This window comes from Amblyomma maculatum, chromosome 11, assembly GCF_055883805.1.
Source record: "Amblyomma maculatum isolate TAMU_Amacu chromosome 11, ASM5588380v1, whole genome shotgun sequence".
Classification (NCBI taxonomy): domain Eukaryota; kingdom Metazoa; phylum Arthropoda; class Arachnida; order Ixodida; family Ixodidae; genus Amblyomma; species Amblyomma maculatum.
In genome coordinates, this window is record NC_139354.1 from 43,979,201 (window position 1) to 44,004,351 (window position 25,151).

The 25,151-nt window shown below is 43.9% G+C and overlaps 1 protein-coding gene across 1 annotated transcript in view; it reads right to left on the minus strand.

Annotated features, from left to right (window-relative positions):
* Nucleotides 1–206: 206 nt before the first annotated feature.
* Nucleotides 207–25,151, minus strand: part of LOC146173686 (uncharacterized) — a 40,911-nt gene continuing 15,966 nt past the window's right edge. Inside the window, exons 2-4 of the mRNA XM_084584632.1 lie at nucleotides 19,870–20,032; nucleotides 17,299–17,679; nucleotides 207–10,869 (exon numbers count right to left, since the gene is read on the minus strand). Coding sequence (XP_084440758.1) covers nucleotides 10,408–10,869; nucleotides 17,299–17,679; nucleotides 19,870–20,032 — 1,006 coding nt within the window. The 3' untranslated portion in view covers nucleotides 207–10,407. The remainder of the gene's footprint in view (nucleotides 10,870–17,298; nucleotides 17,680–19,869; nucleotides 20,033–25,151) is intronic.

A 25,151-nucleotide genomic window follows, 5' to 3' on the forward strand; every position in this document is an offset into this window, starting at 1 on the left:
GTGATGCAATTCTTAATTATTGATAGTGCTTTGTATTCCTCGCATAACTTTAGCACTAATTCTGTCACTACAGCTGCTGTTTGGTGACTGAAACAAACAAAAGCAACCTCTGTAATCTGAAGAACAGAAACTCGCACCAGAAAAGTTTAGGTGTCCCTACTCCTTTGCGGAGACAGAAAGAAACCACGAGCAGACAACTTCAAAACTTGAGATTCTTTTTTTCCTTTTATTGCATTTTCTAGCGGTTCACGCATTCTTTCTTTTTTTTTCCTTTTGGCGACAGCAAGGAAGGATGATGGTATGATGGTAACATTTTTTTTCCACTCCAGTTAATGCAGGGTTAAGAAAAAAAAACACTTAGAGTACGTTGCAGAAGTCAAATGACAGGCAGATAGATGGGCTTAGTCACTGATGAGTATTTGGCATTAGAAGAGAACGTGGTGACACAGGCAAATTTAAAACAAAATCAACCAGGCAGGGACGTGTCAGAGCTTTCCTTCACGCTCGTTTGTGTAATACAAGCAGGATCCCGGAGGCCAGTAGCGTCACAAACGTACCTCACTTCTGCGGCAAGCGAAAATATAAACGAGCGCTTCTCAAGGTCATTACCATTGTTCCAGCTGAGTGCATTGCTTGAACAACACTTTCTAAACTTTCAATGCCAGTCACATTGTTTGTTTGCAATAGGAGACCCGTTTAGATGACTCTGTTAGTTGTGATATAACTAACGTAAGAACGAGTAATGGTAGATGATTTCATCTGCCCAGACCGGCTTGTATTGCTGGCATTGAAAAAGTGAAAGTGTCAATATTTGCGTCCTCCGATATCGCTTACACAATCTGAGTGACAGTGTACTAGCACGTCCCAGCATAACTGTCATGGTAGCGAGCGGTGATAGGGGTGAGAAGCTATGTACAAGAACAAATGTGTTTTGCCATTTACGTCGGATCCAATTTTCTTCAGCTTTCAAGCTTTCCCATAACAAATTCTGCAACAAAGTGTGCACAAAGCTTAACACATGTCGTGTTCCATCCCAGCAGCTTTGAGTGAGCATTTAAGACCTGGCATTTTTCTCACAAACACAAAATGAACTCGTCTTTCGGGTGTAAAAGTTTTCACAATCAGGCTTCTCTGCTGCGATTTCATCCACAGCAACTATACAGTTAACAATCCCAAATGCTTGAAAACATCCCTTTAACATCGCCATCATTTTTAAGGTGTGGTCATGCACAAGCTTCTAGGCGTTAAAGCTTTTCTGGTCGTTTTAAACATGCTCTCGATTAGAAGGATTGTCTATAAACTAAACACAAGTCAAATTAATCCTTGGCGATGTTACTCCGATATTACCTGTATCCAGCAGCTTCAACAAGCTGCTTTGCAACGAAAGGAAAAGGCTACATTTAGAAAATTAGCTGCACGTCAATTTTCGATGTGGGGAAATGCGATTTGGCTTTCGAAATTGTAAAGCAAGCACTTTTTTAGTAATGCGTCCTTTTCTGCAAGAAGTTTGGAACTTCTTTTTCTTTTCTTCAACCGGAACATTGGTAGACTGGTGTAACTAGCACTGTCATGTAGCTAACTGCAACCAGGCACCACAAGCACCACAAAACTCCGTGAACATCATGTGTCGCAACAGCTGAACAAACATGGCTGGCATAACCGGGTATAGTTATGCAGCACATCACTCTACGAACAACAGTGCAGTGACTTCCAGTTTCAAACAGCATGACATCCAGGACATCCAGCGCATGACGTCCAGCACAACGACAGGTCCCACAGGACATGAGGATGCTACGACTGACAGTGAGTACGTCTTGCAAGAAATGTTCACAGACCAATGACCCTAAATGACCAAGCTGCACTCGGGACAACAATCCAACTGGTGAGCATTGCGACATGGTGAGCCCGTGTCACTCTTTACGGGGGCCGCGCACAACACCTCAAACATGACACCGTTCAAATCCAACATGACACGGATCGAGTCAAATATGACACCGACCAAACTGAACGCGAGACGAATCAAAAGTCGAGCATGACACGGACACGTCGAATATCACATGGCTCAAGTCAAGCACGATATACGCACCGAAGTCAAACATGGCACTAACCACAATTCAGGGCGAATGACACCAACCCCAGGCCCCCTATATACACAGGACACGTCATAAACGTCAACAGTTGACACCGAATCCAACGCCTCCCAAACCTAACAAGGCTTAACTGGAATGATGGTATGCGCCAACATCATCTAAAGATCGTATGCTCCGTAAGAACTTGCCAGCTGAATTAATATACCAAGTAGGTAATACGATGGTTGCACGTCCATTTTTCTCTTTCTTTTACAAAGACTTTAATCTTGAAGATAATAAACCGTGCTCTGTTACAGTGTCTTCCTACATAGATGCGATAAGAGTTTGGGCGAAGTGGGATTCATTTTTTGCCACCAAAACGTCTCTTCCACAATGCTTACCAGCATTTAACTGATGTACACTAAGTTAAACTGTTGCCACTGCAATGTATGCGCTCCTCAAAATGGGACACATTCCTGTGCTAACGCTTACTCACACTGTGCTTGGGAGAGAACGCCAAGCTCAAGATTTTTATGAGCATATTTCAACGAAACTTCTTCAAGAAATGAAAAATGCGCACCAAATCTAGCGTCGCCCTCTACTGAGCCAATACTGCAGTTTTAAAGAACAAGGCTGAACAGGACTGTACAAACTGAAACATCATGCACAACTTACGGCATGCAGCAAACACTTGTGACAAATCTCATGCCCTACTCAAAACTGGATCTCGGCGTTCGACAATGCAGTACGGTCTTGGCAACTTTGTTAGTGTTTTCCGATACACATATCATCGAGGTAAAGGAAAGCGCGATTAATGCCCGCCACTCTTTTCTGTACTTTTGACTATGTGACAATGGGAAAGCCATGACAGATGTAATGATGTGCGCCGAAAAATGTGGCTATACACGATGTGTAAGTAAAGCCAAAGCTTCTTTCAAAATCATCCTTGTTGTGTGCTGTTAATAAGCAACTAGAAGCAATACTCTGTTAATATCAACCGCTGAACAATGTTGTGAGCTGCGTACAAAACGTTCAGCTGGCTGTCAAGAGTCTGTCACAATATCAAAACACACTGCAATGCAAATGTGGTGCACAAAAGCACTGGGAATGCGTCGCGCAGCGACTGAAATGTCAGCCGGAACAGTATATTGTACAAAATGACAGAAAAAAATGGCATTTACTCTTTTTTTTTTTTTTTTTTTTGCTGAAAGCGTTTACATGTTACTTTAACACAGTCAGTGAACGCAAACTTTAAAGGAGCCCTGGACTACTCTTATTCCCCAAATTTTTCTTTTCCCATCAGTACTTCCAATGTGCAGCGAAATGTAGCAATATTTTTTTCATTTCGAAATTTAAAAAACAAAAAAAAAAAAGGCTACAAAATTGCAACTCAAGGAGCTGCCATACTGAGGCTATCTCAGAATTGGCTCTTTCCCTCCAATAACCAAAAGGCCTGTTGTGCTTAAGACAGCACAACACTCCTGTTATCTAGCGCAATAGCAACGATCTGATCAGAACATTTTTTTTCTTTCGAAAACTTTAGCAGCCAAGATGGACAGCAAAAGATTGCTGCGAGGGTTTACAAGAGTGGTTAAGGGCCCCTTTAATGACGGCATGTGTTAACCTATTACCATTAGGACTGACAAACGCAGCTGTACATTTCCTCTCGTTAGTAGCATTAATAGTTGTGCTGGTGCCTTGCTCTTAGCATCACACATCATTTTTGCGAGTTACCTTTCAGAAGACATCAATAAGCACATGGGGGTGATTTAATGGCTACGGAAAAGCTTCTCGGTGTTGAAATGTGTGTAGATTTGAGCGATGAGTATACAGGGGTATTATCAGTGAAGCGCTTCATCAACGTCGACATTTCGCACACAATACACAAAGAATTACCTGTACAAGTGGGCCTCCAATGTGTTTAGAGCTCGGAGCACTTTTAAAGTGCTAAAACTGTGTGATAGTAACACTGACTTGGCAAACACACACAAACACATCTACGCACGTTTAGTGACACAAAATGCAAAAGACTTGCACTGAGCATGTTTTTTCTGATGGTCTGGGCTCGTGAAAAACGAAAGCCTTCCTGCCACTTTTTGTAAAAAGTTTTTAAAAAAATTGAGGAAGCCCGGCACGACCATAACGTCACACGAGGCAACAAGCTTTTTAAGATCCTCCACAGAGTCCAGCTCGAATTGCAATGTTGACTAACCGTATACCGTCTTCAACTTGACCAGCGACACCAGCTGCCAAAAGTGAGGGAAAAAAAATAAACATGATTCTCCCTCACAACAGCATTTATTTACCTCGACGAATGCTTTTCGATTCTTCCCTTGCCTACTCCCAATGCAAGCGCATCACTACTTGCCTTTTGCAGACTGACTTTTTCAACGGCGACTACAAGCTTTTCTCACCCTAGGCATTTTGGTTTACGCACCTTTGCAGTAATTAAGACACATTGTGGAGCATGTACGATGTTGGCTAAGTGTAGCTCTGAGCATTCAGTCTTTTTTTTAGCCTCTTTTACACAACTTTACACGACGTAACAGGCAGTGGTAATGCAAGACGTTCGCATGTTACGCACACAAGAATTGGCAGACGTCCACAACATACTGAAGATGAGTGTCTCAAGTGTTGACAAAAAAAAAAGAAGAAAAAAAAGTGCTACAGGCGACTGTTCTGGCTTTGTAAGCAGCTAATTATACCAACCACTTAGGCAAACCGGCAATCTATACAACCCTAAAAAGTGCACTTGTCAAGAACCTCACCTGTTCAACTCGCTGTAAACTAATCGATAGGTATCAGCTCGCCAAATAAAAGCTGTTCGTGTTTTTCTTTAAATTTAAAGTTGAACGCTCCGACGTTCTCCGCTGAAAGCTAAGCCTAATGCAATGCACTTTTCCTAAACTGACATTTTTTTATGACATGTGGGATACTTAATTACGTTTCAGTAATTTCAATGTTAGAGAAGTGTCTCTACGAGCGAAAGATTTACGCAAGATCTAAAATTTTATGAAGAGAACAGCTGTTGAACAAACATGGATCTGGCCTCTGACAAAGTACAAAAAACACGTCTCCGCTTGCAATTCAATTCAGTCGTAAAAAGCGAAGCGTAAAAGATAATATACTGCGCTAATCTGTAAAACTATATAGACTGTCACGCTGAGCATGGCGGTGCGACTAAAACTGCTACAAAAATGCATTCTGTGACACGAGACATTAAAAAAATTATATAAAAAGAACTGAACAACGGCGCACGCGACATCTGTAAAGTGACAACCGTGCTCCGAAAACTGCTCACAATTACAATAAAGACGGGTTAGTAATGTGCACGTGACACCACAAACGCGAAACACACTGCACGCAGCAATGAGAACAAAACAATGTGAAACAAAGAAACATCTGTCAACTTCCTTAAAAACCCGTGACTAACAACGCCTGACACGATTGTCATAAAAACTATGATCTTCTACACTACACAAACTTGTACACAGTTCATAACTGTGCGGTGTTAAAAAGGGAGCCCCAGTGTAATGGCGCTGCACCGTTAGAGCACATGGTAGAATACGGCTATAGCATAAAATGTGCTTTTCTCTCTCTCTTTTTTTGCATTTTATTTTAACAGGACCTAAAATCATTTCAACGACGACCGATCGACGGCACGCCTGAGTAAACAATGCCCTAGAAAAAATGTCAACAGTTTAAACAATGTGCCAGCTGGTTTCGCCATTCCATTTTTTAATGTAGGTGGGCCACTGGTCTTTTTTCTTCTTCTCGTAAATACAGGTGAGAAGAAACAGGAAGGGGATGTGGTGGAGGGCACCAACAACTCCATACAACAGCCCAGAAATCAATTTTATTGATCGAGTGATGGTTGCTCAATCTGATTTCTCAATCTGGATACAGACCCCAAAAGTGCCAAAGTGTTGTCCTAAGATTAGGGCAACTAAAGGGTTTAAAAAAAAAAAAAAAAAAAAAAAAAAAAAAAAAAAAAAAAAAAAAAAACCTGTGGCCAGCCTACACAAACTCCTACAGCAATGATGTATCGTTCCAACTCAAACCAAATAACTTTGCAAGAGCAAGTCCTCTCTCGAGAAGACACCGCCCTCAGGTACGTCAGTTGCCTCCTCGACAACACACATAGGCATGTAGTCAACGAGGAAAAACACAAGACAACAACAAACACAATAACAATGATCAAACGTGAATTTAAACACCCCGGCCTGGGTCCCTGCATCCGCCAAATTCTGGCCACCGAATGCCGCTTCACCGAGACAGCACAGGGGTATGCATGCTTCTAATGGGTACATCTCTACACATACTTTGAATGAGCGTGCCGTATGGTTAAATGCTGTGATACCTGTACAAAACGTGCAACCCATAAGGGGCGTGCGAAAGGGTTGTCGGAGGACAAGTTAATGGGTAAATAAACATAACAAACAAACACTAGTAATGCCAACAGATTCAGCGACACACGCACGCGCCACCAAAGCACAACGGAGAAGTCCTCTTTATTATTTTTTATTTCCCCTCTCCGTTCGCCGGTTACGTATTTACTTGTGCCCAAAAAGATAGTCCCACGCTCACAGTCTTGGAGAGCCTCAAGTGACAGTCAAACGTCGCTTCTTTCACTACCGTCAAGTCTGATGGAGGCGAAGCAACCTTACTCACGGCAATGAATAAAAAAAAATGCATATGCTTTAAGTCGCGCAGGTCTTTTTGCGCTTTTGTTACACCCGGCCGCTTTCTTAATGTGTTCTTTTAGCTGGGTAAAGTGTTCGAAATGAGAGACAAATCATACTTTCTGAAATAAAAAAATTGTAATAATGATTCATCGCACCATATTTGCCATTGATAAAACTCTGAAACGAAACAAGTTATAAATTAGATATGTCCAGCGCATGTTTCCATACAAGGTACTCTATCAGAGCTAACCGCAGCAGAGTTATCTTTTCTTTGCGGCTTTGTGCAAGGCACGTCTTTCACTTTCGGCAGATATGCAGAACGCATAGGCCAACACGTCTGCAAAATTTTCCAAGCGAATAAATTGAGTCTGTTATTCTTTTAGCTTCGTTCTTCACTGATCTCCACACTAATCATCCGAGACTACTGATGCACATTATGATAGAAAATTGAAACTCAATGGCCTATCATTCAAAATTCTAGCAGAGTGAGGCTAAGTTCAAGAAAATGTTGAAACAGGAAGAGAAAAGAATAACTATTAAAGCTAAAAATCATAAAATTCTATAACGTAAAAGCACGGACGCGGAAATCCAAGCGTGTGCTACGGAACCACATACGGCAACAAAACGTCTCCAGTGTAAATCTCATCGGTCGCGTGGAAGAGACTGACCAGATCCACTATTCCTCAACAAAATTTGTCTCGCTGTGCCAATGGAAGCTCGAATTTCAGCAATCGCTGCGCACCGAGCCGTTTTCATAAAAATGAAAGACTGAGCCTTCCAGAATCTGCTGCTTCCAACCCTGAAAATTTACATACACTGCGTGTAAAAAAAACCCGTATCAAGCAAAATGACCACAGCAACTTTGTAGTCTTTGCATGACCAGTATGTCTGATATACACGATGGATGCTATGAACATGGAAACAAGAGAGAACGCTTTCTTTTGTGAGGCAGGGCTTGACGAGATGAGAACTGAGGTATCAAGCAATAGAAGCAATAATAAAAAGGGATAAAAACAGACTGAGTGAAAACAAAAAAATTATGCCCAAAAAAAAAAAGAGAAAATGGTTGTTTCACAAAGAAACAGCTGCGCAAGGTGATGACGACACTTGCATTTCATAAAAGTTCCGAATGCAGCGCGTCGCTAATGGCTCACGTAAAGATTTTTGTAAAAGAAAAAAAAAAATACCTATTTCCACAAACGCGAGGTCTGACACAGATATGATAAAATCTGGTTCACAGTTTTCTGGATTAACGCCATGGTTTCATGACACTTTCGTATCCAGGAGGCTTCAATGGCACTTGCGTTTCTTTGTTTCATTGTCTCAAAAACCAAGCAAGCAAAAGGCACAAAACCCAAAGCTTGGACACAGTCCATGTCTAAGCATGTAGCTATGTCGACAAGGTGCACACAATCTTTTATTTTTTATTTTTTAAACAGTCACGAGCGCGGTTCGAGAGATCCCTTCTGGCAAGTGGGGCTAACAAGCGATATGAGCTTTACTTGTCGTTCTTCCCTCTCATAAATTTTACTGAATTAAAAATAACAACAGTTTTTAAATGTTTTTTTTACACTCATGCAGGTCAATGCTGCAGCTGCAAAGGCGAATGTGTGGCAAAAAAAAACCTGCACATCGCACACAGACGTCGTTACCACCAAGAAGCTAGACGTTAGGTCCTGGAGCAGATATGCAAAAATGTTCGCCCCAATAATCACTTGAGAAACTACGTCCATGCAAAGCCAGCCACTATTAGTTGAAATGCTTCCAAGCATTCTGCTACCTGACGACATCCAATTCAAGCTACGCACAAATCCAACCATTTCCCAGCAACTACTTTTGGCACTTTGTCAGCGGCTAGTGCATAGACAAGGCAACATGGTTTTTTTTTTATTATCCAGGTAAGCTTAGCAGTCGGAAATCAAAGGCACTGGTTGCATTTAAGGCCATTTATCCACCCACCCAAGCTTGAGATGAACACCTCACCAAACTTCACAAGCTGCTTCCAAGACTAACGGCCAATGCTACTTCCTTGCTCAATTGTAACCCTGCACAACCCTTCCCACTTGTTGCATCTAAAAAAAAAAACTAAAGCTTCATGGCTGATCAATCTCAATACAATCAATGCAATGTTACTAGACATGAGCAATGAGCAGCAGCCAAGGCAGTTGAAATGCAACTGGTTTGTTAAACCATCTTGCTTTGCTCTGACTGAGCAAACAAGGCCACTAATAGTAACTTTGTATGTCATAGATGCACCGAGAAAGGTCTCTGCTGCGAACCGTGCTCGTGAAAGCCCAACTTCTCGCTTGCCCTGAACAGCACCATGGTTTAACAATTCCCTCCTGAAAGAAGTGTGTCAACTTCTCGACCCGCTAAAATAAGATTAATGGAAAAACTCTCCAAGGCAGACGTGAGCAGTGAACTAACCTTTACACGCTAGGCACATGTCCAGCCTAAGTTCTCCCATCGTGGGACCAAAATAAAGACGAGTCACTTTGCGATCTGAACACAACCACAAGTTCAAAGGTCACAGTCCGTACTGGCACGCCACAAGATGGCCGCTCCCTCATAACCTTTCATTGGCACAACGCAATTTCTCTCCACCAGGGCCCACTTCACAGATACACCAACTACCATTGGGATGCCCACAAACATTAACACCAACACGTATAGATCAAGACACCAACCATGACTCCAAAAGGCCAACCCCGACCTTGAACACGACCTTGAATATGACCTTATATTATAGCCACCATGCCCATCCAGATGGGCCACACACCTATGCACACGCAAAGAAAAGTTCAATCTTCAACTCTCCAGCGAAAAAAAAAAAAAAAAAAAAAAAATAGAATGGAAGAGGGTTGACAAGTGACTTTAAACTCCCGGAAGGCCTTGACTCTCTTGGTGCAATGTACCAACTGACCTTTGACCTTCCAAAGTTCGAGTTCAACTTCACAGAATTGACCATAACAGCAGTGACAGAATGCGAAACACACAAAGTCTCGAGCTCTCTCAGAGAGTCAGCTCTTGTTACATTAAAAGAACAATGCCACAAACAGATGGACATTTTCCATCCTTTGGCCAGCCAATGATGCACCGGCCTTGAACACACAGGTTACGGCCACAAGTTGGCCTGTTCTCACCATCAACCTTGTTGTCAATCACAAGAGTGACCCAGCATATGCCCAGGGGGCGAAAATAAGCAAGATATAAAAGATATACACCAGAAAATGCTCAAGAAACACTTCAGAGTAAAAACCATGAACACTTCACACAGCATTCGTGAAAAAGACGAAGGCAAGATAGAAACGAGGAATCACAGTTTTTGACAACGATAAAACAAAATCGCGAGGTGTTGGAAGAAGCCGTGGCAATTTCTCCACCGAAGGAAACCTATACACATGCAAGCATTATTTTCACCCCTTGGGCATTTGAGAGGCCACTGCAATCACCGGCAGTACAGAACAGGAGCACGGAGCTCACAAAAATGGGGGCTGTGTGGGCAAAAATAAACGGCAAACTGGTCGTAAAAGGTGCCTTTCACCTTCCGCCCACAAGAAGGCCTCCTTGATCCCAGATCATCCGACGGCAGCGCGAGACAAGTGTCCAGCAACACGCCCCCGGCTTGTCACCCTGCGGCAACGCAGGCACGGTCACGACCTCGACGTCCAGAACACACCGTGACCCCTCTGGCAGACGGCAGAGACGCTCAGCACGCTGTGCAGTGAGTGGCGCGTCTTCTCAACGGGGGCGCCACAGCGGCTGCAGAAGCGGAAGAGCGGCTCCAACTCTTTCCACGTCACGGTGTACTCACGCGACGCATTCGCCACGGCTCTCATGGCAGCCAGGGAGAGGTTCTCGGGCACTTCCGCCGGGGGCGGTGTGGTGACCACGGGCCCTGCCGATGGTTTGTAGCTGACCTCCACCTGGCCGATGCTACAGCGGGGTCGGACCGAGAGGTCGGTCGCCATGCACTCTGCTTCTTCGCTGTCTCCTCCCATGTCGTCATCATCTTCCGTTTCGTCCACGGCATTGCCAGCGTTGTTGTTGTTGTGGTGCTCGTCCTCGTAACACTGCAGAATGCACTCCGGCTCGAAGATGCGGCCCATGTCCACCTGGAAAGGGGCACCACGAAAGTGTACAAAGCCTTCACGACATGAATATGGATCCACTGTTTCTATGCGTAATCCAATTTGGCCACGGACCAAACTACTGACATAATTAACTCTTCATGCCATGATATTACCATAAATTATGACAACAAATAGATATCCTTACTTTTTAACTATCAAATGCTTGAGTAACTCACTTCCGCTTGCACTACCCTAGGGAATGTGTGCAAAACACTCGTGTGAAATCAGGTCATTCATGGAGTCCACATCTTTCTCCTGCCCTTTCCTAAGCTTCATTGGCTTTCCTACTATTAGCTTCCCAGGCAGCATAAACCATCAAGCCAATATCGGCCCAATGTGGGACCAGTACATCGCCGATATAGTGCCAATATTGGGCTGATAGTTTGTGCCGCCTGGGTTCTCGAGCTGTCAAGCAACCACCTGCCATCTTGCACGTGCAGTTGGTGTTCGCAATAGGAGATTACACCTGCATTGTCTGCGTTCACTTTCATTAAACCCATTTCCTGGACAGCAGGCAAATTTCTGCAAACTCTCTAGAACGCAACACACTATGTGAAAAAGGAATAATGGAATAAAATATAAAAGAACATCTTCAACACCGTGACGAGGTGAGTTGGTACTTGAGCACCACAAGGAATGCTCAGATGAGCCTAGCCCTCCCCCGGCAAAGACAGGGCTACAACCACATATGCACACACACAAAAAAGAAAGGGAAAATAATGACGAGACACGGCTTGATTAAGCGCTGTGCTGAGAACAAGGATGCATCTGCAATCCACTAAATCTACGCAGGTTCTTGGAGCCGTAAGTTAGGGCAGTGGCCTGACCAGCCAATAAAGGAGCACTCAATGTGAGAGGACTGTCACACATGACGTTGCTTTTGCATCCTACATAGCAGTTCCAAGTATTTCAGGGTACAAACTTTTTCTTCAAACACACAGAATCTTCTGCCTCGCTGCACAGATGCCCTAACTTATTTCATGTACCCAGCTGTAAATCAGCTGGGCCCCAGATCTTCGACTTCACGAGAGCTCAGCATACATTCAGGATGCGTTGTGCCCACCATTCAAGTCGAAGTTATCCGTAAATGAGCACTCTTAGTAGGCCTGCCCTGAAACTGCTATGATTCCGTACTTCGCATCTTTCTAGGCTCAATCCACAAGTCAACAACATATCTGTAGGGACTGAACAGCCAGACAGGCGGCGCCACCTCTCAGTGCTTTGCTCATTGCAGGAGTGCACCGGCCTCATTGCCAGCGCGCAGTTCGCCATTAGATTGCGTGGAAATTGCTTCTGTGCTCCTAATGGTCAGGTGATGTTATATATGAAGATGTTCTCAGGAGAGCAGAAAGTTGGGCTAGCGGTATGGGTACAGCCAAACGTGTTGCATTGCTGGATGTACTGGCAGTTGCGTGCGAACTCGTCGGACTAGTCATTTCTACGGGTTTCCACAGAAGCATGAGCGACGGGTGACCTGGGCACGGTTGTTTCGAAGACAGAGGCACATATCTATACATTTGATTAACATGTGGTTGTGCAATGTGTGCAAGTTTTTAAAATCGTTGCAACCGGAACCTTCGTGCCGTCCGTTCTCCAGGAGTGGCGGCACGAGTCTCTGAGCCGAAGCCTCCCTCATCTGTAGTCGTCACTTTATCGACAACTGGAAATCGGAGGAACCCAACAGTCTTTACAATGCTAGCATTTTCCCGCCTTTTTATAGAAAAGCCAAGCACGGAAAGGAAAGGCAGCTAGCATCGTTGTTCCAGCCGCGTTATGCTCTTCAGTGATGGACAAAAACAATATTTGAACGCTACTTTGGCTGGCATAGTTATGGAATATTTACTTTTACCTCTTAACGGAAAGAGCAAATAGGAGACACGAACAATGGCTATTGCAATGAACTTCTTGTCCTTTTTCCCCTCTTCGTTTGTCAACCAACGAAAACATGCTGAGAGCTTTGCATTGATGCTCTTAGAATTTGTCAGAGACAGAACAGTGGAATTCAGGTCTCAAATTTTTTCGGCGCAATGGAAAGATTGATGTCTAAAATGTTCGATTCCATAATGGTTTTGTTAGAAACGCTGTAGAAAATTTTTACCGAGAATTTTTCTATCAGTGCATGCGCCCGTTTTTATGTAGTCCGATGCTGGAAACCACGAGCAGTGACTGCGATGACGACTGGTAGTCGACAAAAAAGACGTACTGAAAACAAATATACTTTTCACTTGCCAGACAGTAATCAGGCATGTCTTCGTAGAATAACGTCCTTTTCAGTTTCACACTCAATTCTGTTACGAGACAAAAGCGCAAGCCTCGTCAATAGAAAGTTTTAGTGGGAACTATCATCCCTTCATTCACGTAATTGCAAACACTTTGGCGCCATCTATTGGCAAAACCTAAAAGCATACCTCTCGCTGTGCGAAAGGAGATGTGGTTTTTATTTAAGGACGCACTGCAGAGAGCGCAAAATATAATAAATTACGACAAACACTCCTAGACGAAAAAAGAACTGTGTGCAGTTACGAAAATCAGCTATATTTTGCTAACATGTAGTCACGTGGGATACTACACTGAAAGTAATAGGTTTTCTCCGATAGATAGCACCTCAGTTGTTTTTATGAGTTTTTCAATGACAAAATTGTAAAGCCTCTTTTCATTGATATTGTAATGCTTGATCTGTACTATATGAGGCAAGATCTTTTCATCTCCACCATAATCTCACGACATATTTTGGCCAATGTTTTGTCCCTTTAAAGGGGTAGAGACACCATATTACAAAGTTGTGCAAAGCGTGTCATGCACTTCCTTTGTGTTTGAAGGCCATCACAGTCAAGTGTTAGACTCAAGAGAAGCGTAGAAAATATTTTAATTCCTTTTTAAAGTTTGTGAATATGCTAGCTCTTGCATTCCGAACCTATCGCTAGCGCATTAACTGTGCCGTAGGTTCACTGAAAAAAACCATAATCAACTATTTGTGATGTCATTGCACAGTTTTCTAACGTAAAAGACGATGCTGCTGGTCAGTTCGTTTCGGCTGTTCTTTTGCACCCATAGCGTTCTAAAGTGCAGACAGCAGGACAGCTCACTGTAGCCAAAATTATGGTTAATGGCAATATTCATTCACTAAAATTTTCTAAGGCTGCTGCACGGCAATGGTCGGCTGACGAATTTGTTATCGGTCGCCGTAGCGGAAAGCGAAGTGGCTGGCGGCGCAGCAGTGAGGCAGTGTAGCACTCCTTCGCTTTGTACCAAAAAAGGCAAATGAAAAGACTAACTGCGCTGCTCTCTGCCTGCCCTACTCATCGCTAGGCCTAGTCAGCTCCGTCGGACGGCACTCGGAACGGGTCAGCGACTTAACGCTGTAATAAAGGTTCGTCTTCAGTCACCGCTTCAATATAGGAAGTCTATCCCATAATAAAATAAGCTCGATAAAACGTGTGTATGGCGGCTATCCTCAATCGGTCTAATTTCTCTCCACAAGTAGTGCCGACGACTGTTCCGGGCCGCTAGCAGCATTGCTCGGCGCACAGGGGTCACATCGGAGCTTCGTGGTGATTTTATGCGCATCCTGCGATGTAAGCAATTGTCGATTTCAGTTCACTGTTGCCAAAACAATACTCGATGACCATTTTAATTTGCTAAAATTTGTCAATTTTCTCTAAACGATCACCAGACTCACACACATGAAGCGGCGCTGAAAACTGCGAAAGAAAGGGGCACCTCGATCAGTGCGATTCAAACCCTATACTCGCAAGCATTTGTGCTCGCTGCTTCATAGTCAAAGCCTCTCCAGCTTTTTCATTTTTCCCAGCCGCTCGCATAGATATATAGGAATTTGGGCAATATTGTAGCGAAGCGAGCGGCCGATATTGATGCTGCTACGTGCAACAAGTTGTCGGAGAACGAGTTGGCAACAGCTGTCCGCAGGGGACAACAACATGTTTCTGAATATTTCGTGCTCGCACAACGTGATAGGATCGCCAAAACGATGCAAACATGTTTACGGATGCCGTTAACTATAGCGAAATAGACGCAGCTGACCAACTCTTTCCGCAAAACAGAGCAGACGACGTGCCTGCTCCTTGACGTCACGAGTTTTTGGCCCACAAGACATTTCAATGTTATGTCTTCTGTTTCTTGATGTCAAGTAAAAACCTGGCAACTACGAACTGAACCGAAACTGCTGCATACTAATAATATGATAATAAATTATTTAATGCGATTTCGGGCTTCTAACACCGTGCTCTATGCTTACCGAATCGCTACGCACTATTTACAGCTGAAAAGTACAGCACGAAAATTTGGTGTTTCTACCCCTTTAAGATTTGTTAGTGGCATGCCCTTCTCACCTAATAAAAGCACTCATTGCAGAGCTCATTACATACCACATGGCCACAAAAGCTGCTACCAACCAGCTTCATATAAAATGCGAACAAGAAAAAAAAAACAAATTTTAATTAATGAAAATGAGCATGAACGCAGTTTATAATAATATTTCATTTTTCATTTCAAAGGCAAGCACATTGCCGTTTGGAGTGTTAATAGGTCCTGCACACATTTCTTCGCGAGTAGGAAAATTTCCCGATTAGGACGTGGTAAGACAAGGCCGTTTTACCTCAGAGAAATTGCTCATATGACTAATGCCGTAAAACAGATTTAACGACACCCCAACAAGTTTACGAGTGACAAGGTACGTAAAACGCTCCCTTTTCAATTATCCGGGATTCTTGAAGTCCAAGTAAAAACTACCTACATGATCGTATCCCCTCGCATTCTTTGAAATGCGGCTACCAAGGCCAGGTATCAACCCCGCAAACTCGTGGTACGCTGAGAAAGTAGGACACCACAGCGAACGAGCCATCAGAGCGAGTCCTTTAGCAATGGAACGCCGTCTTAGTTGTTTGGCGGCCTATCTGACAATACATCATGCTCTCGTTTTTTACTCCATTGTGTTTTATGGTTTTGGCAGTATTGGACTACCGCCTTCAAATGCTCAAGAGAGGTGCATAAATAGCAATAAACTTCCAGTGCTGAGAGAATGCCTAAACGAACAAAAGACAAATATTCCTAAGATCCCTGTATCATAGCAGGAAAATTAAATTTTCTTTTCACAACATCCACAGCATGTTGAGAGAAATGTATTGATATTATACTTCAACTAGAGCATCGTTGTATATGTAAAGATGATGGGTGAAATGGTGTTAGTTATTTGGCTTATATGATGATTAAGTTGGGTAGTCTCAAGGCCGGGTTCAGTGAGCCATTGTCGCATAAATAGGCAGGGAGTCCTGGAAGTTTGTTTCTTTGCTAATCCTACCATGAAGATAATCCTACTTGTGCCCTGCTGCATTGTTTTTTTTTTTTTCCTTTTCCAGCTCTTGTTGCAAGGCTGAAGCTGGAACATCATCGGCTATTATTCTCTTCTGAATCGTTCGACCCTACAACCAAGAGAGTCATATACAGTATCTTTTTCATTTTACATGAACGGCAGACCATTACAGCTATCTCTACTATGCAGCCATCGCTTCACGGTTCGGCGGTATTTGATCTTCTGTTGCGTTTCGACACGAACAAAAATAAGATGAACAGGCTGGGCTGGCACGGATTCCGCCGCCGAAGTCTGCTTCATAAGCGCCTAATGAAGGCACTCCTAAGGCACTGTGAAAGCGCGCACGCGGCACTTCTGAGTGTATAACAGAAATACCATGTGCAGGGCGATTTAAAAAAAATGCACTCTCTGCCGAGGATGACTCTTCCGATTTTTCAAGATGCTATGGTTGGAAAAAATTTTTTATGGTTACTTAAGCTCTCAAAGCCACACAGGAGACGTAGAGATACGCTCAAGTAGGCCTCGCCGAACGGAACTGACTGTGCCGTTCAGGTGCCTCGGCACTCCGCTGCCGAGCATTTTGTCGTAGGCGGCGCTGTTTTGCTGAGGCGACAGTGGCGCCATGCGACGGACACCTAGTCTCTATAGTATAAAGGAAACTATAAAATGCATTTTCAACGAAATCCCTGCTTGTATAATAATGAGAGATCATGCTACAGGCCTAAAATGAAGGCATTTATGCAAATTCCACTCACAATGAAATGCATATTAGGCCCCTCCCAGCAGCAGCTGTCAAAGTACTCCATCACATACCTCTGTTCAAAGGACAACGAAAAAAGAAGCAGTGGCAAGTAAGGACAAGTGCTCAATGAAAACAAAGCCAATGGATCAATGTTTGTGCTAATGAGGCTGTATACGGTACAAAATGTTTACCATCTAGAGCAACACGCAAAGGTATAGCTGCCAAAGAACCTTTTACTCAATGCTGTCACACATAAAGGAGCTGACAGAATGTGAACAATTGGCAGAAACAATTTCCGAATATCTGCTTGCAATTGCATACCATTTTTAGACAAGCTTACCAAGCCAGTATCCTCACGAAGACGCTTGACCGCGTCGCGACAGAAGCCGTCCATGACCGGCATGTCCGTCTTGAGCGGTGCTCGGGGAAACAGCATGAGGCTGTTGTCGGGTGAGCGCAGCCCCGGCGGAAGCAGCAGCTGTGCAGGCGACATCAGCGCGGGATGGGCCTGAGGACACAGGGCGTGGTCCTCCGTGTGGTGATTGTGAAGCATGAGGGGAGGCGGCAGGTCAGCGTGGCCGAGGCTGCCAGCACCCAGGGGGATGATGGTGAGCTCGTTGGAGCCCTTGACGAGGTGTTCGAAAGGTGGCGCTGGCAGGATAGGGCGCGTGAGTTTGCCCATCCGGTCACCAGCCCGGACAAACTTGCGGCGGCCATCCCGCTGCAAAAAAGAACGTGCAAGGCCGTGCTTAGGCACGGCTGCTCGAACTCGACAGGCTTACCTCGCCAGCAAAAAAGCAACAAAGAAGATGCATGAAATAAGCAGCACTTAAAGCACATTGCCACCTCATATTATGCGCAGAAACTATGCCCGATTTCCTCTGATGTACAGTGTTCTGCAACTTTATCGGAACCGTTTTGAAAAACTCTCCCGCCTCAATTGGAGGCACATTTATGGTGAAACCGTGAAGAAATCTTGCGCACCATTGGCCCTTTCGTTGCGTAGTTTTGTTGCATGATAAGAAACCAAAACCACCTGTAACGAGATCTAAAAAGCAAAAAACACGAACACTGATTTTCTGGCGAAGGGCAGCGGTGGCATCATCTAGCGCCATTACAAAAATATGCCATGCTTGCCTGGGTACTTTAGAACTGCAGCGCTTTCTTCCAGTGACACCAGATGGCGTCACAACTGCCTTTTTGCCGGAAACTGGCCGTCTGCCCTTTTTTCTCCTCAATCTCATCGCAGACTGTTCTGGTTTTTCATCATGTGTGGCCAAACCAGGTAAGCACCATGGTCAAACTTGCTACGTACAAAAGGGTTGACAACACGCAAGCTTTGCATGTGGTTTCATTGCAAATGAACCCCCGGTTGAGGCAGGAAAATTTTTCAGAACGGTCTCGATAAGTTGCAGAATACAGCAGTATCAGAGATACAAGTCTCCAGGTCGTCCAAAACCGATCTGGGCATGTAAGCGCTATAACTGGCAATGGTGTTCTTGCTTCACCAACACATGCAAGCTTGAGTTCCACTTCAACAGGGCCACCACCTAATACTAAAGCTACCAGCTGCAGCTACCACTCAAGCACTCTGGAGACCTCTGGAAAACCTCTGGAGACCTCTAGAAGTCTTCCAAGTCGCAAGGTTTTCTTCTGAGCCATATGTGTTGTATTGTGTTTTATGGCGCATAAGTCTGAGCCAAAGTCTTCAAAAAGGGCAGATGATCGCTGCCCCCAACCCTTTGATTCTCCTACCTTCATTGGCAATGTGAGTACTCAACTGTGTGGCTTCAAAGCAAACACCGAAGGCACACATGCGTACATCATGTACGCACACGACACTGCAGTCGTGGTACGCATTGTCAGACCACGACCAGACTCTTCCTCTGCCCTCTTGCAACAAACTCCAGTGATTGAAAACAACCCAACAACTCCCGACGCAAATGCACGGCTCGTGCTAGTGACAGGCTCCAGCGATCGCCAAGCACACGTCTGGAACCTGTATTCCGAGTCAGCACTGTTTTCTGTAAGTGTCATTTATGCTGCTTCCGCCCTCATCTGATTGATGAGATCGCCGGAACCGGACAAAATGAATGCGCGTTGCCACTTCTGGTTGCGTCATTTCCTCTAATCGGGCGGCTCGAGGCGAGGGCAAAGACGGCACTTCCAAAAAAGGCGCAAACTCAGAATGAGGGACCCGGCAATTTGCAGCCGCAGCTATGGCGCCTTTTGAAACTGGCTCACGCCTGCACCGCGCAAGTGCATTGATTTTCCGCTAGTTGTACGGGTGATAGACAAATCTAACTACTAATTATAATCGTTTTGTCCCAAGAAATACCACAGAAAGCAGCAACAGCTGTACACACTGTATATAAACATAAAGTACGAAGAATTCCGCAGGGTGCAAAACATACTTTTGTGGCTGAACTGCGTGATGCTGTGCGAAATCCTTAAATAAGTATTGACAACCAAATTTTGGTGGCCTGTTTCTTCTTGTTAATGATGCATAAGATATTCCTGTATATGGATCACCATGCGGTTTTCGCCTTCAACTGCTAAATAAATTTTAATTGAACCTTCTTTTCTCACCAGTTTCGTTTCAGCAGCCGAGAGATGGCTGTGACGTCACAATCAAACCTAGGTCACGCACGGCATGAAAAAACAAATGATATAATTGCCGGCTCTTCACTTGCGATTCCTGTTCTTGAGGCAGGCTGGCTTTAGCGTCGTAGTGAATTCAAACGACACAGGAACAATTATATCACATTATTTTTTTCATTCCTCACGTAACCTAGACCTGCCTTTGACGTCACACTCTGCCACTGCAAAAATTCTCATGGCCCGATGACCTTTGACCTCGGAAGCAGCCGCCATCGCGCACAGCGTTTTGCTGCAAACAGAGGATACTCACTGGCTTGCCGATGCGCTCCGTGACAGACTGCTTCCGGTGGAAGCAGCCATTGCCAGCCTGGCTCTGATGATTGTGCACAAATGACGAGGAGATGATGGCGAGCTTGCGTGATGATGACCTGTACCGCAGGTAGATGTGCGCGTCGCACAGCTGCCGTGTGTCCCTGCAACAAGACGCCGCATCGGCCAATATCAAACTACTCTGGCAATCACTCCTGAACACTTTGTTTCCCTTTATTGCGGGCCCAATGGACGCACACCAAAGTGTTTTAAGACTTTGCTAACACAGTTTCCACTCTGCTACTTTACATCACCAATAGCGAAGCATAGCATAATAATGCTATTCAAATTGAACGACGAGGTACATCATCAATTTGTCCTCAATTGCATAAATATCCGGAGCCCTCCACTACGGCGTCTCTCCAGTCGCTTTGGGATGTTAAACCCCATAAACCAAACAAAACCAAACCAAATCTATGCATGGAAAGAACCAATGAAACACTGCTGCCGCTGTCAGTACTTCAGCAGTAAGCAGATGACATTAAAATTAGAATTAGAAGTCAGCATTTGTGCCTGCCTTCCTTGATCTCTTTCCGCCCATTTATGGTACTTTGGCTTTGCACCCACACGCCTTATTAACTGTCTCGAAGCTGAACACCCTTGGGTCACACACCAGCAGTGATACAGAGAAGTCTCAGCCTGGAGAGAGTGACCAGCAACTGATTAAACCAACTTGCAGTACACCTTGCGAGGACGAAAGCACCCAGTTCATAAGGGCAATACCAAATGTTAGCCAATGGTGATTGAAGCAGTGGCCGATTCGAAAGAAGACGAGAGGCGTCAACCAGGAAATTTTCTTGTTGTGGAAGACAACAAACAACACCGATCTTTCAACAATAAAAAAAAGTTCCGAAAAATCAACCACACAAACAGAAGCACCCCCTCCAAGAATTATGTGTGCCACTGAACACTACTTTTACCAAACATATTACCTCAGGTCAAGTCTCTAAGCTTTTCCTGTCTCGGAGCTTGGAAGAATTTTAGTCGCTCCACTTCATAACACATACTAAAAATAAAAATTAGGGGGACACTTAAGCTCCGCCTTTAAAGTATGACATGATAACAATTCTTGTTAGCATACAGTACCACGGCTACCATCCGACATGTACATAAAGCCCCGCTTTAATCAACCCGTATCATCGTGCCTGTGTGATGATCTAGAGTAGCACGCCCGATTCGGCATCCGAGAGCACTGGAAGGTTGATTCTTATTCCACTTTCTTCCGAACTTCCCGATATCATATGGTCTCGTCAAGTTGTACAAACCATTGAAGGATCAGTGCTCAGTCACGTACGCTGCCACCTACCACCTGCCAGATGCGACACTGGATTTTCTGGTGAATGAGGCTACTGCGTTAATAGCATCCCTAGCAAGGTTTGACGCCGGGAACAAAGGCTGTCCACACTTACATTGCAATATAAGGCTACAAGCAGCAAAACCAATGCCCTGTTGACGTTGGAACACCTCGCCAAGATTTAAGACACGAAGCATGCAGGGTATTCCTGCTAAATATAACCAAAGTTTTAAAGATACAGTGAGCCACAACCCAGAGAAACCAACTAAGGGCTATTCAGGGTCATCTGGCTAAGTCTGGGGTACTTTTTTTGTTTGCGAAAGTTAGTTGATTCGTAATAAATATTCAGCTACCTATCGAATTATATCTTGAGGATTTTAAAGCATCAACATAAAAGCTGCAGACTCAAAGTCCCGAGGGACATCCCAGATAACAACATCCGCTTTTCTCTGCAGCGCTTTCTCCGATAAAGTTTTGTGTGCAGATAAGGAGAGTGATTTAGTGAAGTTAGCAGATGGTCACGTGACAGCTTTCTTTGAAGGCCAATAAATAAAGCTGTCAATCTTAGCCTGATCCTGATAGAAGCAACATGGCTAGTTATTTTTCGAAGAGACCTAGTTTTTTTTTTTATTTACACTTTTTTCCTCAAGATAATTAAAAAAGTTATCTAATTAACCCTTATTAACGTTGTAGAGCAAAAAGAAAATATACTGCAGGTTAGGCCAGGTGACCCTGAACAGCTCTTGGTTTCACTGAGCTAGGGCCCACTGTATTTTTTCTTAAACCCTGGTTATGCATAGCTGGAACCCCCTATAACTACTTGGGTAATTACAAGAACAATTACAAGAATGTAGTTACCTGGGCAATTACAAGAACAATTACAAGATTGTAATTACTTGGGTAATTACAAGAACAGTCTAGAGTACTGTCATAACAGAGTACAACACGCGGGCCATTAACGTAACACCAATTAACTTAACATTACATTAATGCTGCTTAATACAAAAAACAGCAGACTCCTTGACGAGGGTACTTTTCCATTCCTAAGTAAATGTGTGGCCACAACGTACAAAAACAGGGTCACCGTGCAGCAGCAGCAGGAAAGGGCACACCAAAGACGCAGAACACAAACACCAGTACGCCAGCTCGTCATTGAATTGCAGAACTGCCTGTGCCAAGTGCCGTAAACAGCGTTAAAGACGGCGCACGCAAGATGATCGATGCCTCGCGATGTTTTCTCCGCCGGCAAACAGAAGCGAGATGTGCCCGTAAAAAAAAAACCCTGCAAAATGTCAGTCCTGCACATGCCCCTATTTTCCTTGCATAAGTCCGACTGATGTGCGCCGGCGAGAAATAGCTTCTGTCTGTTTTTCAATTAGTTCCTTTACTTTTCGCACAAAATATTATTATACGACCAACCTCGGGAACGATGCAATTATGCATTCACAGCACGCAACGCTGCCTGAATAATTCAATGCGCGAACGAAGGCAAATGTTAACAGAATGCTAAAAATGCCGCAACTCAGAACATCAAGTAAACGGACAAAGGAACAGGCCCAAAATGCATGTCACCAACAGTCTGCTTATTAACGCCTATTAAACCATTTATTTCTTCTTTTTCTTTTTTTTTTTGCTGTTTGCTACACCTAACAAACAGAGAATCCCGAAATATTTGAAAATGTGCTTTACATATATTTGTCCCTAAATTCTGCGACATATTTCAATAATTATAAAAAAACACATAGGCACTCCTAATTGCAAAATTATTAACAATTGACACATGAATGAAGACTACAATATGGTGCCAGTGAGAGACGCGCTTGATCACAACCGAAATGCTTATGTCCTGCAAAACAAAAACAAAAAAAGGCTATATGGCTGCTCCCATTCTTGCGGCCCTGGTGTTTTGCAAAGCAAAAACGTTAAGCAACAAAGCCAAGATGCATCACGCATGTTGCACACTTAAAGAAAAAAAAAAGAGAAGTTGGCGCCAAAACAGAAGATATCTACGTAGCTGCATGAAAGTGCTCTTTCTATGTGTGTCACTGCTTCGAAGAGGAACCCAGCGAGAAGGGAAAACTAAAAATGAAGCATGACCCGAGAAAACAGAAATAAATAAAGAAATTGAAAGGAACAAATACATCCATAGTAGACCTCAACTCGCAAGTACAAGATAACTTTTTTTAAATTTTTGCATGCCTTTTGTGCCAGACAATGTACATGCCTCATAAACTGCGCCTACCATCGCGGAAAAACAAAGTGTCAAGTTGATATCTCCCCTGCAGCATTCTTCCTCATGCCAGAGATGCATTAGAGCAGGCATTCTACAGCCTCACTCAATGTCACACAATGAAAGCCTGGGTACCTGCCCGTTCACATCAACAGAGAGAAACAGAGATCGAAAAAAATCGAATCCGCATTGGAAAGACCAAGTGAGAGCCAACTATTTCACCTCCCACATCAGGTTGGGAAGTTTGTTCTGTAAGCTTTGTTTTTCTGTGTGTTGCATGCTGCAAGTGTTTCCGTGTAGCACTGTGCTTCGCTCTCTCTGCACTCTCCCCTCCTTTCTGCAGCAAGAATGCAGCATTGCGCCCTATCTAGTACGCAAACTATCTCCTAACTAAACTAGCTACTAGTACTACTAGTAAATACTAACCACTACTGCTGCTGTACTACTACTGCCTACTAACTAGTAGTAGTAGCAGCAGCAGTAGTAGTAGTAGTAGTAGTAGTAGTAGTAGTAGTAGTAGTAGTAGTAGTAGTAGTAGTAGCAGCAGCAGCAGCAGCAGTAGTAGTAGTAGTAGTAGTAGTTACTGGTACTAAAATTAACTTTTAAGGCACTACTTTCAAGACCCTAGAGTAGAAAAGACAACTCGTTCCAATTCCACCGATACACTGCACAAAGATGTGTCCTAGCAGTAATTCTTATGCAGTTTTTGGCCTGTTGCTCTCACCTATGAAAAGAAAAATTATCTACAGCAACTTACGATACTTAACCTTTCACCGCAAATACTGTCGTGCAATTATATCCTCACGGTGGAGAAAGAAAAAGGAATCAAAATAATGTCACTCTGATCGCACTGTCCAAACAAAAAATAGCTGTTAGAACAAGATACAACTTAAAAGAAGGATACAGCAACTCTAGCATATGCATGCAGTAAATAAAATCAACAAACTTTTATCTTTCACTCTGTTATTCACCGGATTGGAAATATAAAAATTCTTGCGCTTACAATTTCGTATTGATCAGTCTTTTTGTTTGGGCAACTAGAAAACCTTTAACAACAGGCTACGTTGCTTCGCCACAAAGGAACAATGGCTCTCAAACCAATCCATTTGCTTGTTCTAAGTGCAGAAGTGAAAGGCAGCGCAAAAACAAAACGGAATATACAGGTCTCCCCAAGTTGCGCCTTCCCTTTCAAAACATTTTTGGGAAGGCATCATGGCGTCTTTCTTCCTAGTTAAGTAACCGGAGCCACTTATAGCTATACGCGCAGCCATTACAAGCGACCTGACATTACACACATAAGCGCGCGCGACATTTCAAGTGTTTGGGAGCAGACAATATGTGTCACAGGCGAGGCAACAAATCTGACGTAAACAAACGACGCTGCTCGATATGTCAACGGTTCAGCCACACGTTAATACACGGAGTGCAACGCAAATGAAGAGAAAAAGCGGCAAGCGAACAGGCTTTCAGCAACACTGCACATTTATTTGCTTTCTTATTTCTTAGCCCCTATTTTTAGAAGACGCGGCACAGCTTAAAGAGCCAGGAAGCCTCTACGCTGCAGCCGGTTGACACAAAGTAATGCGTATTTTTTTTCCTGTTCTTTTGCAAGCTGCCAATATGCCGTGCCCTGAACACTTTGTTTGCCGAATGAGAAAGGTCAACTAGCACTGAATCTGTTTACGTTGCTAAATATTAA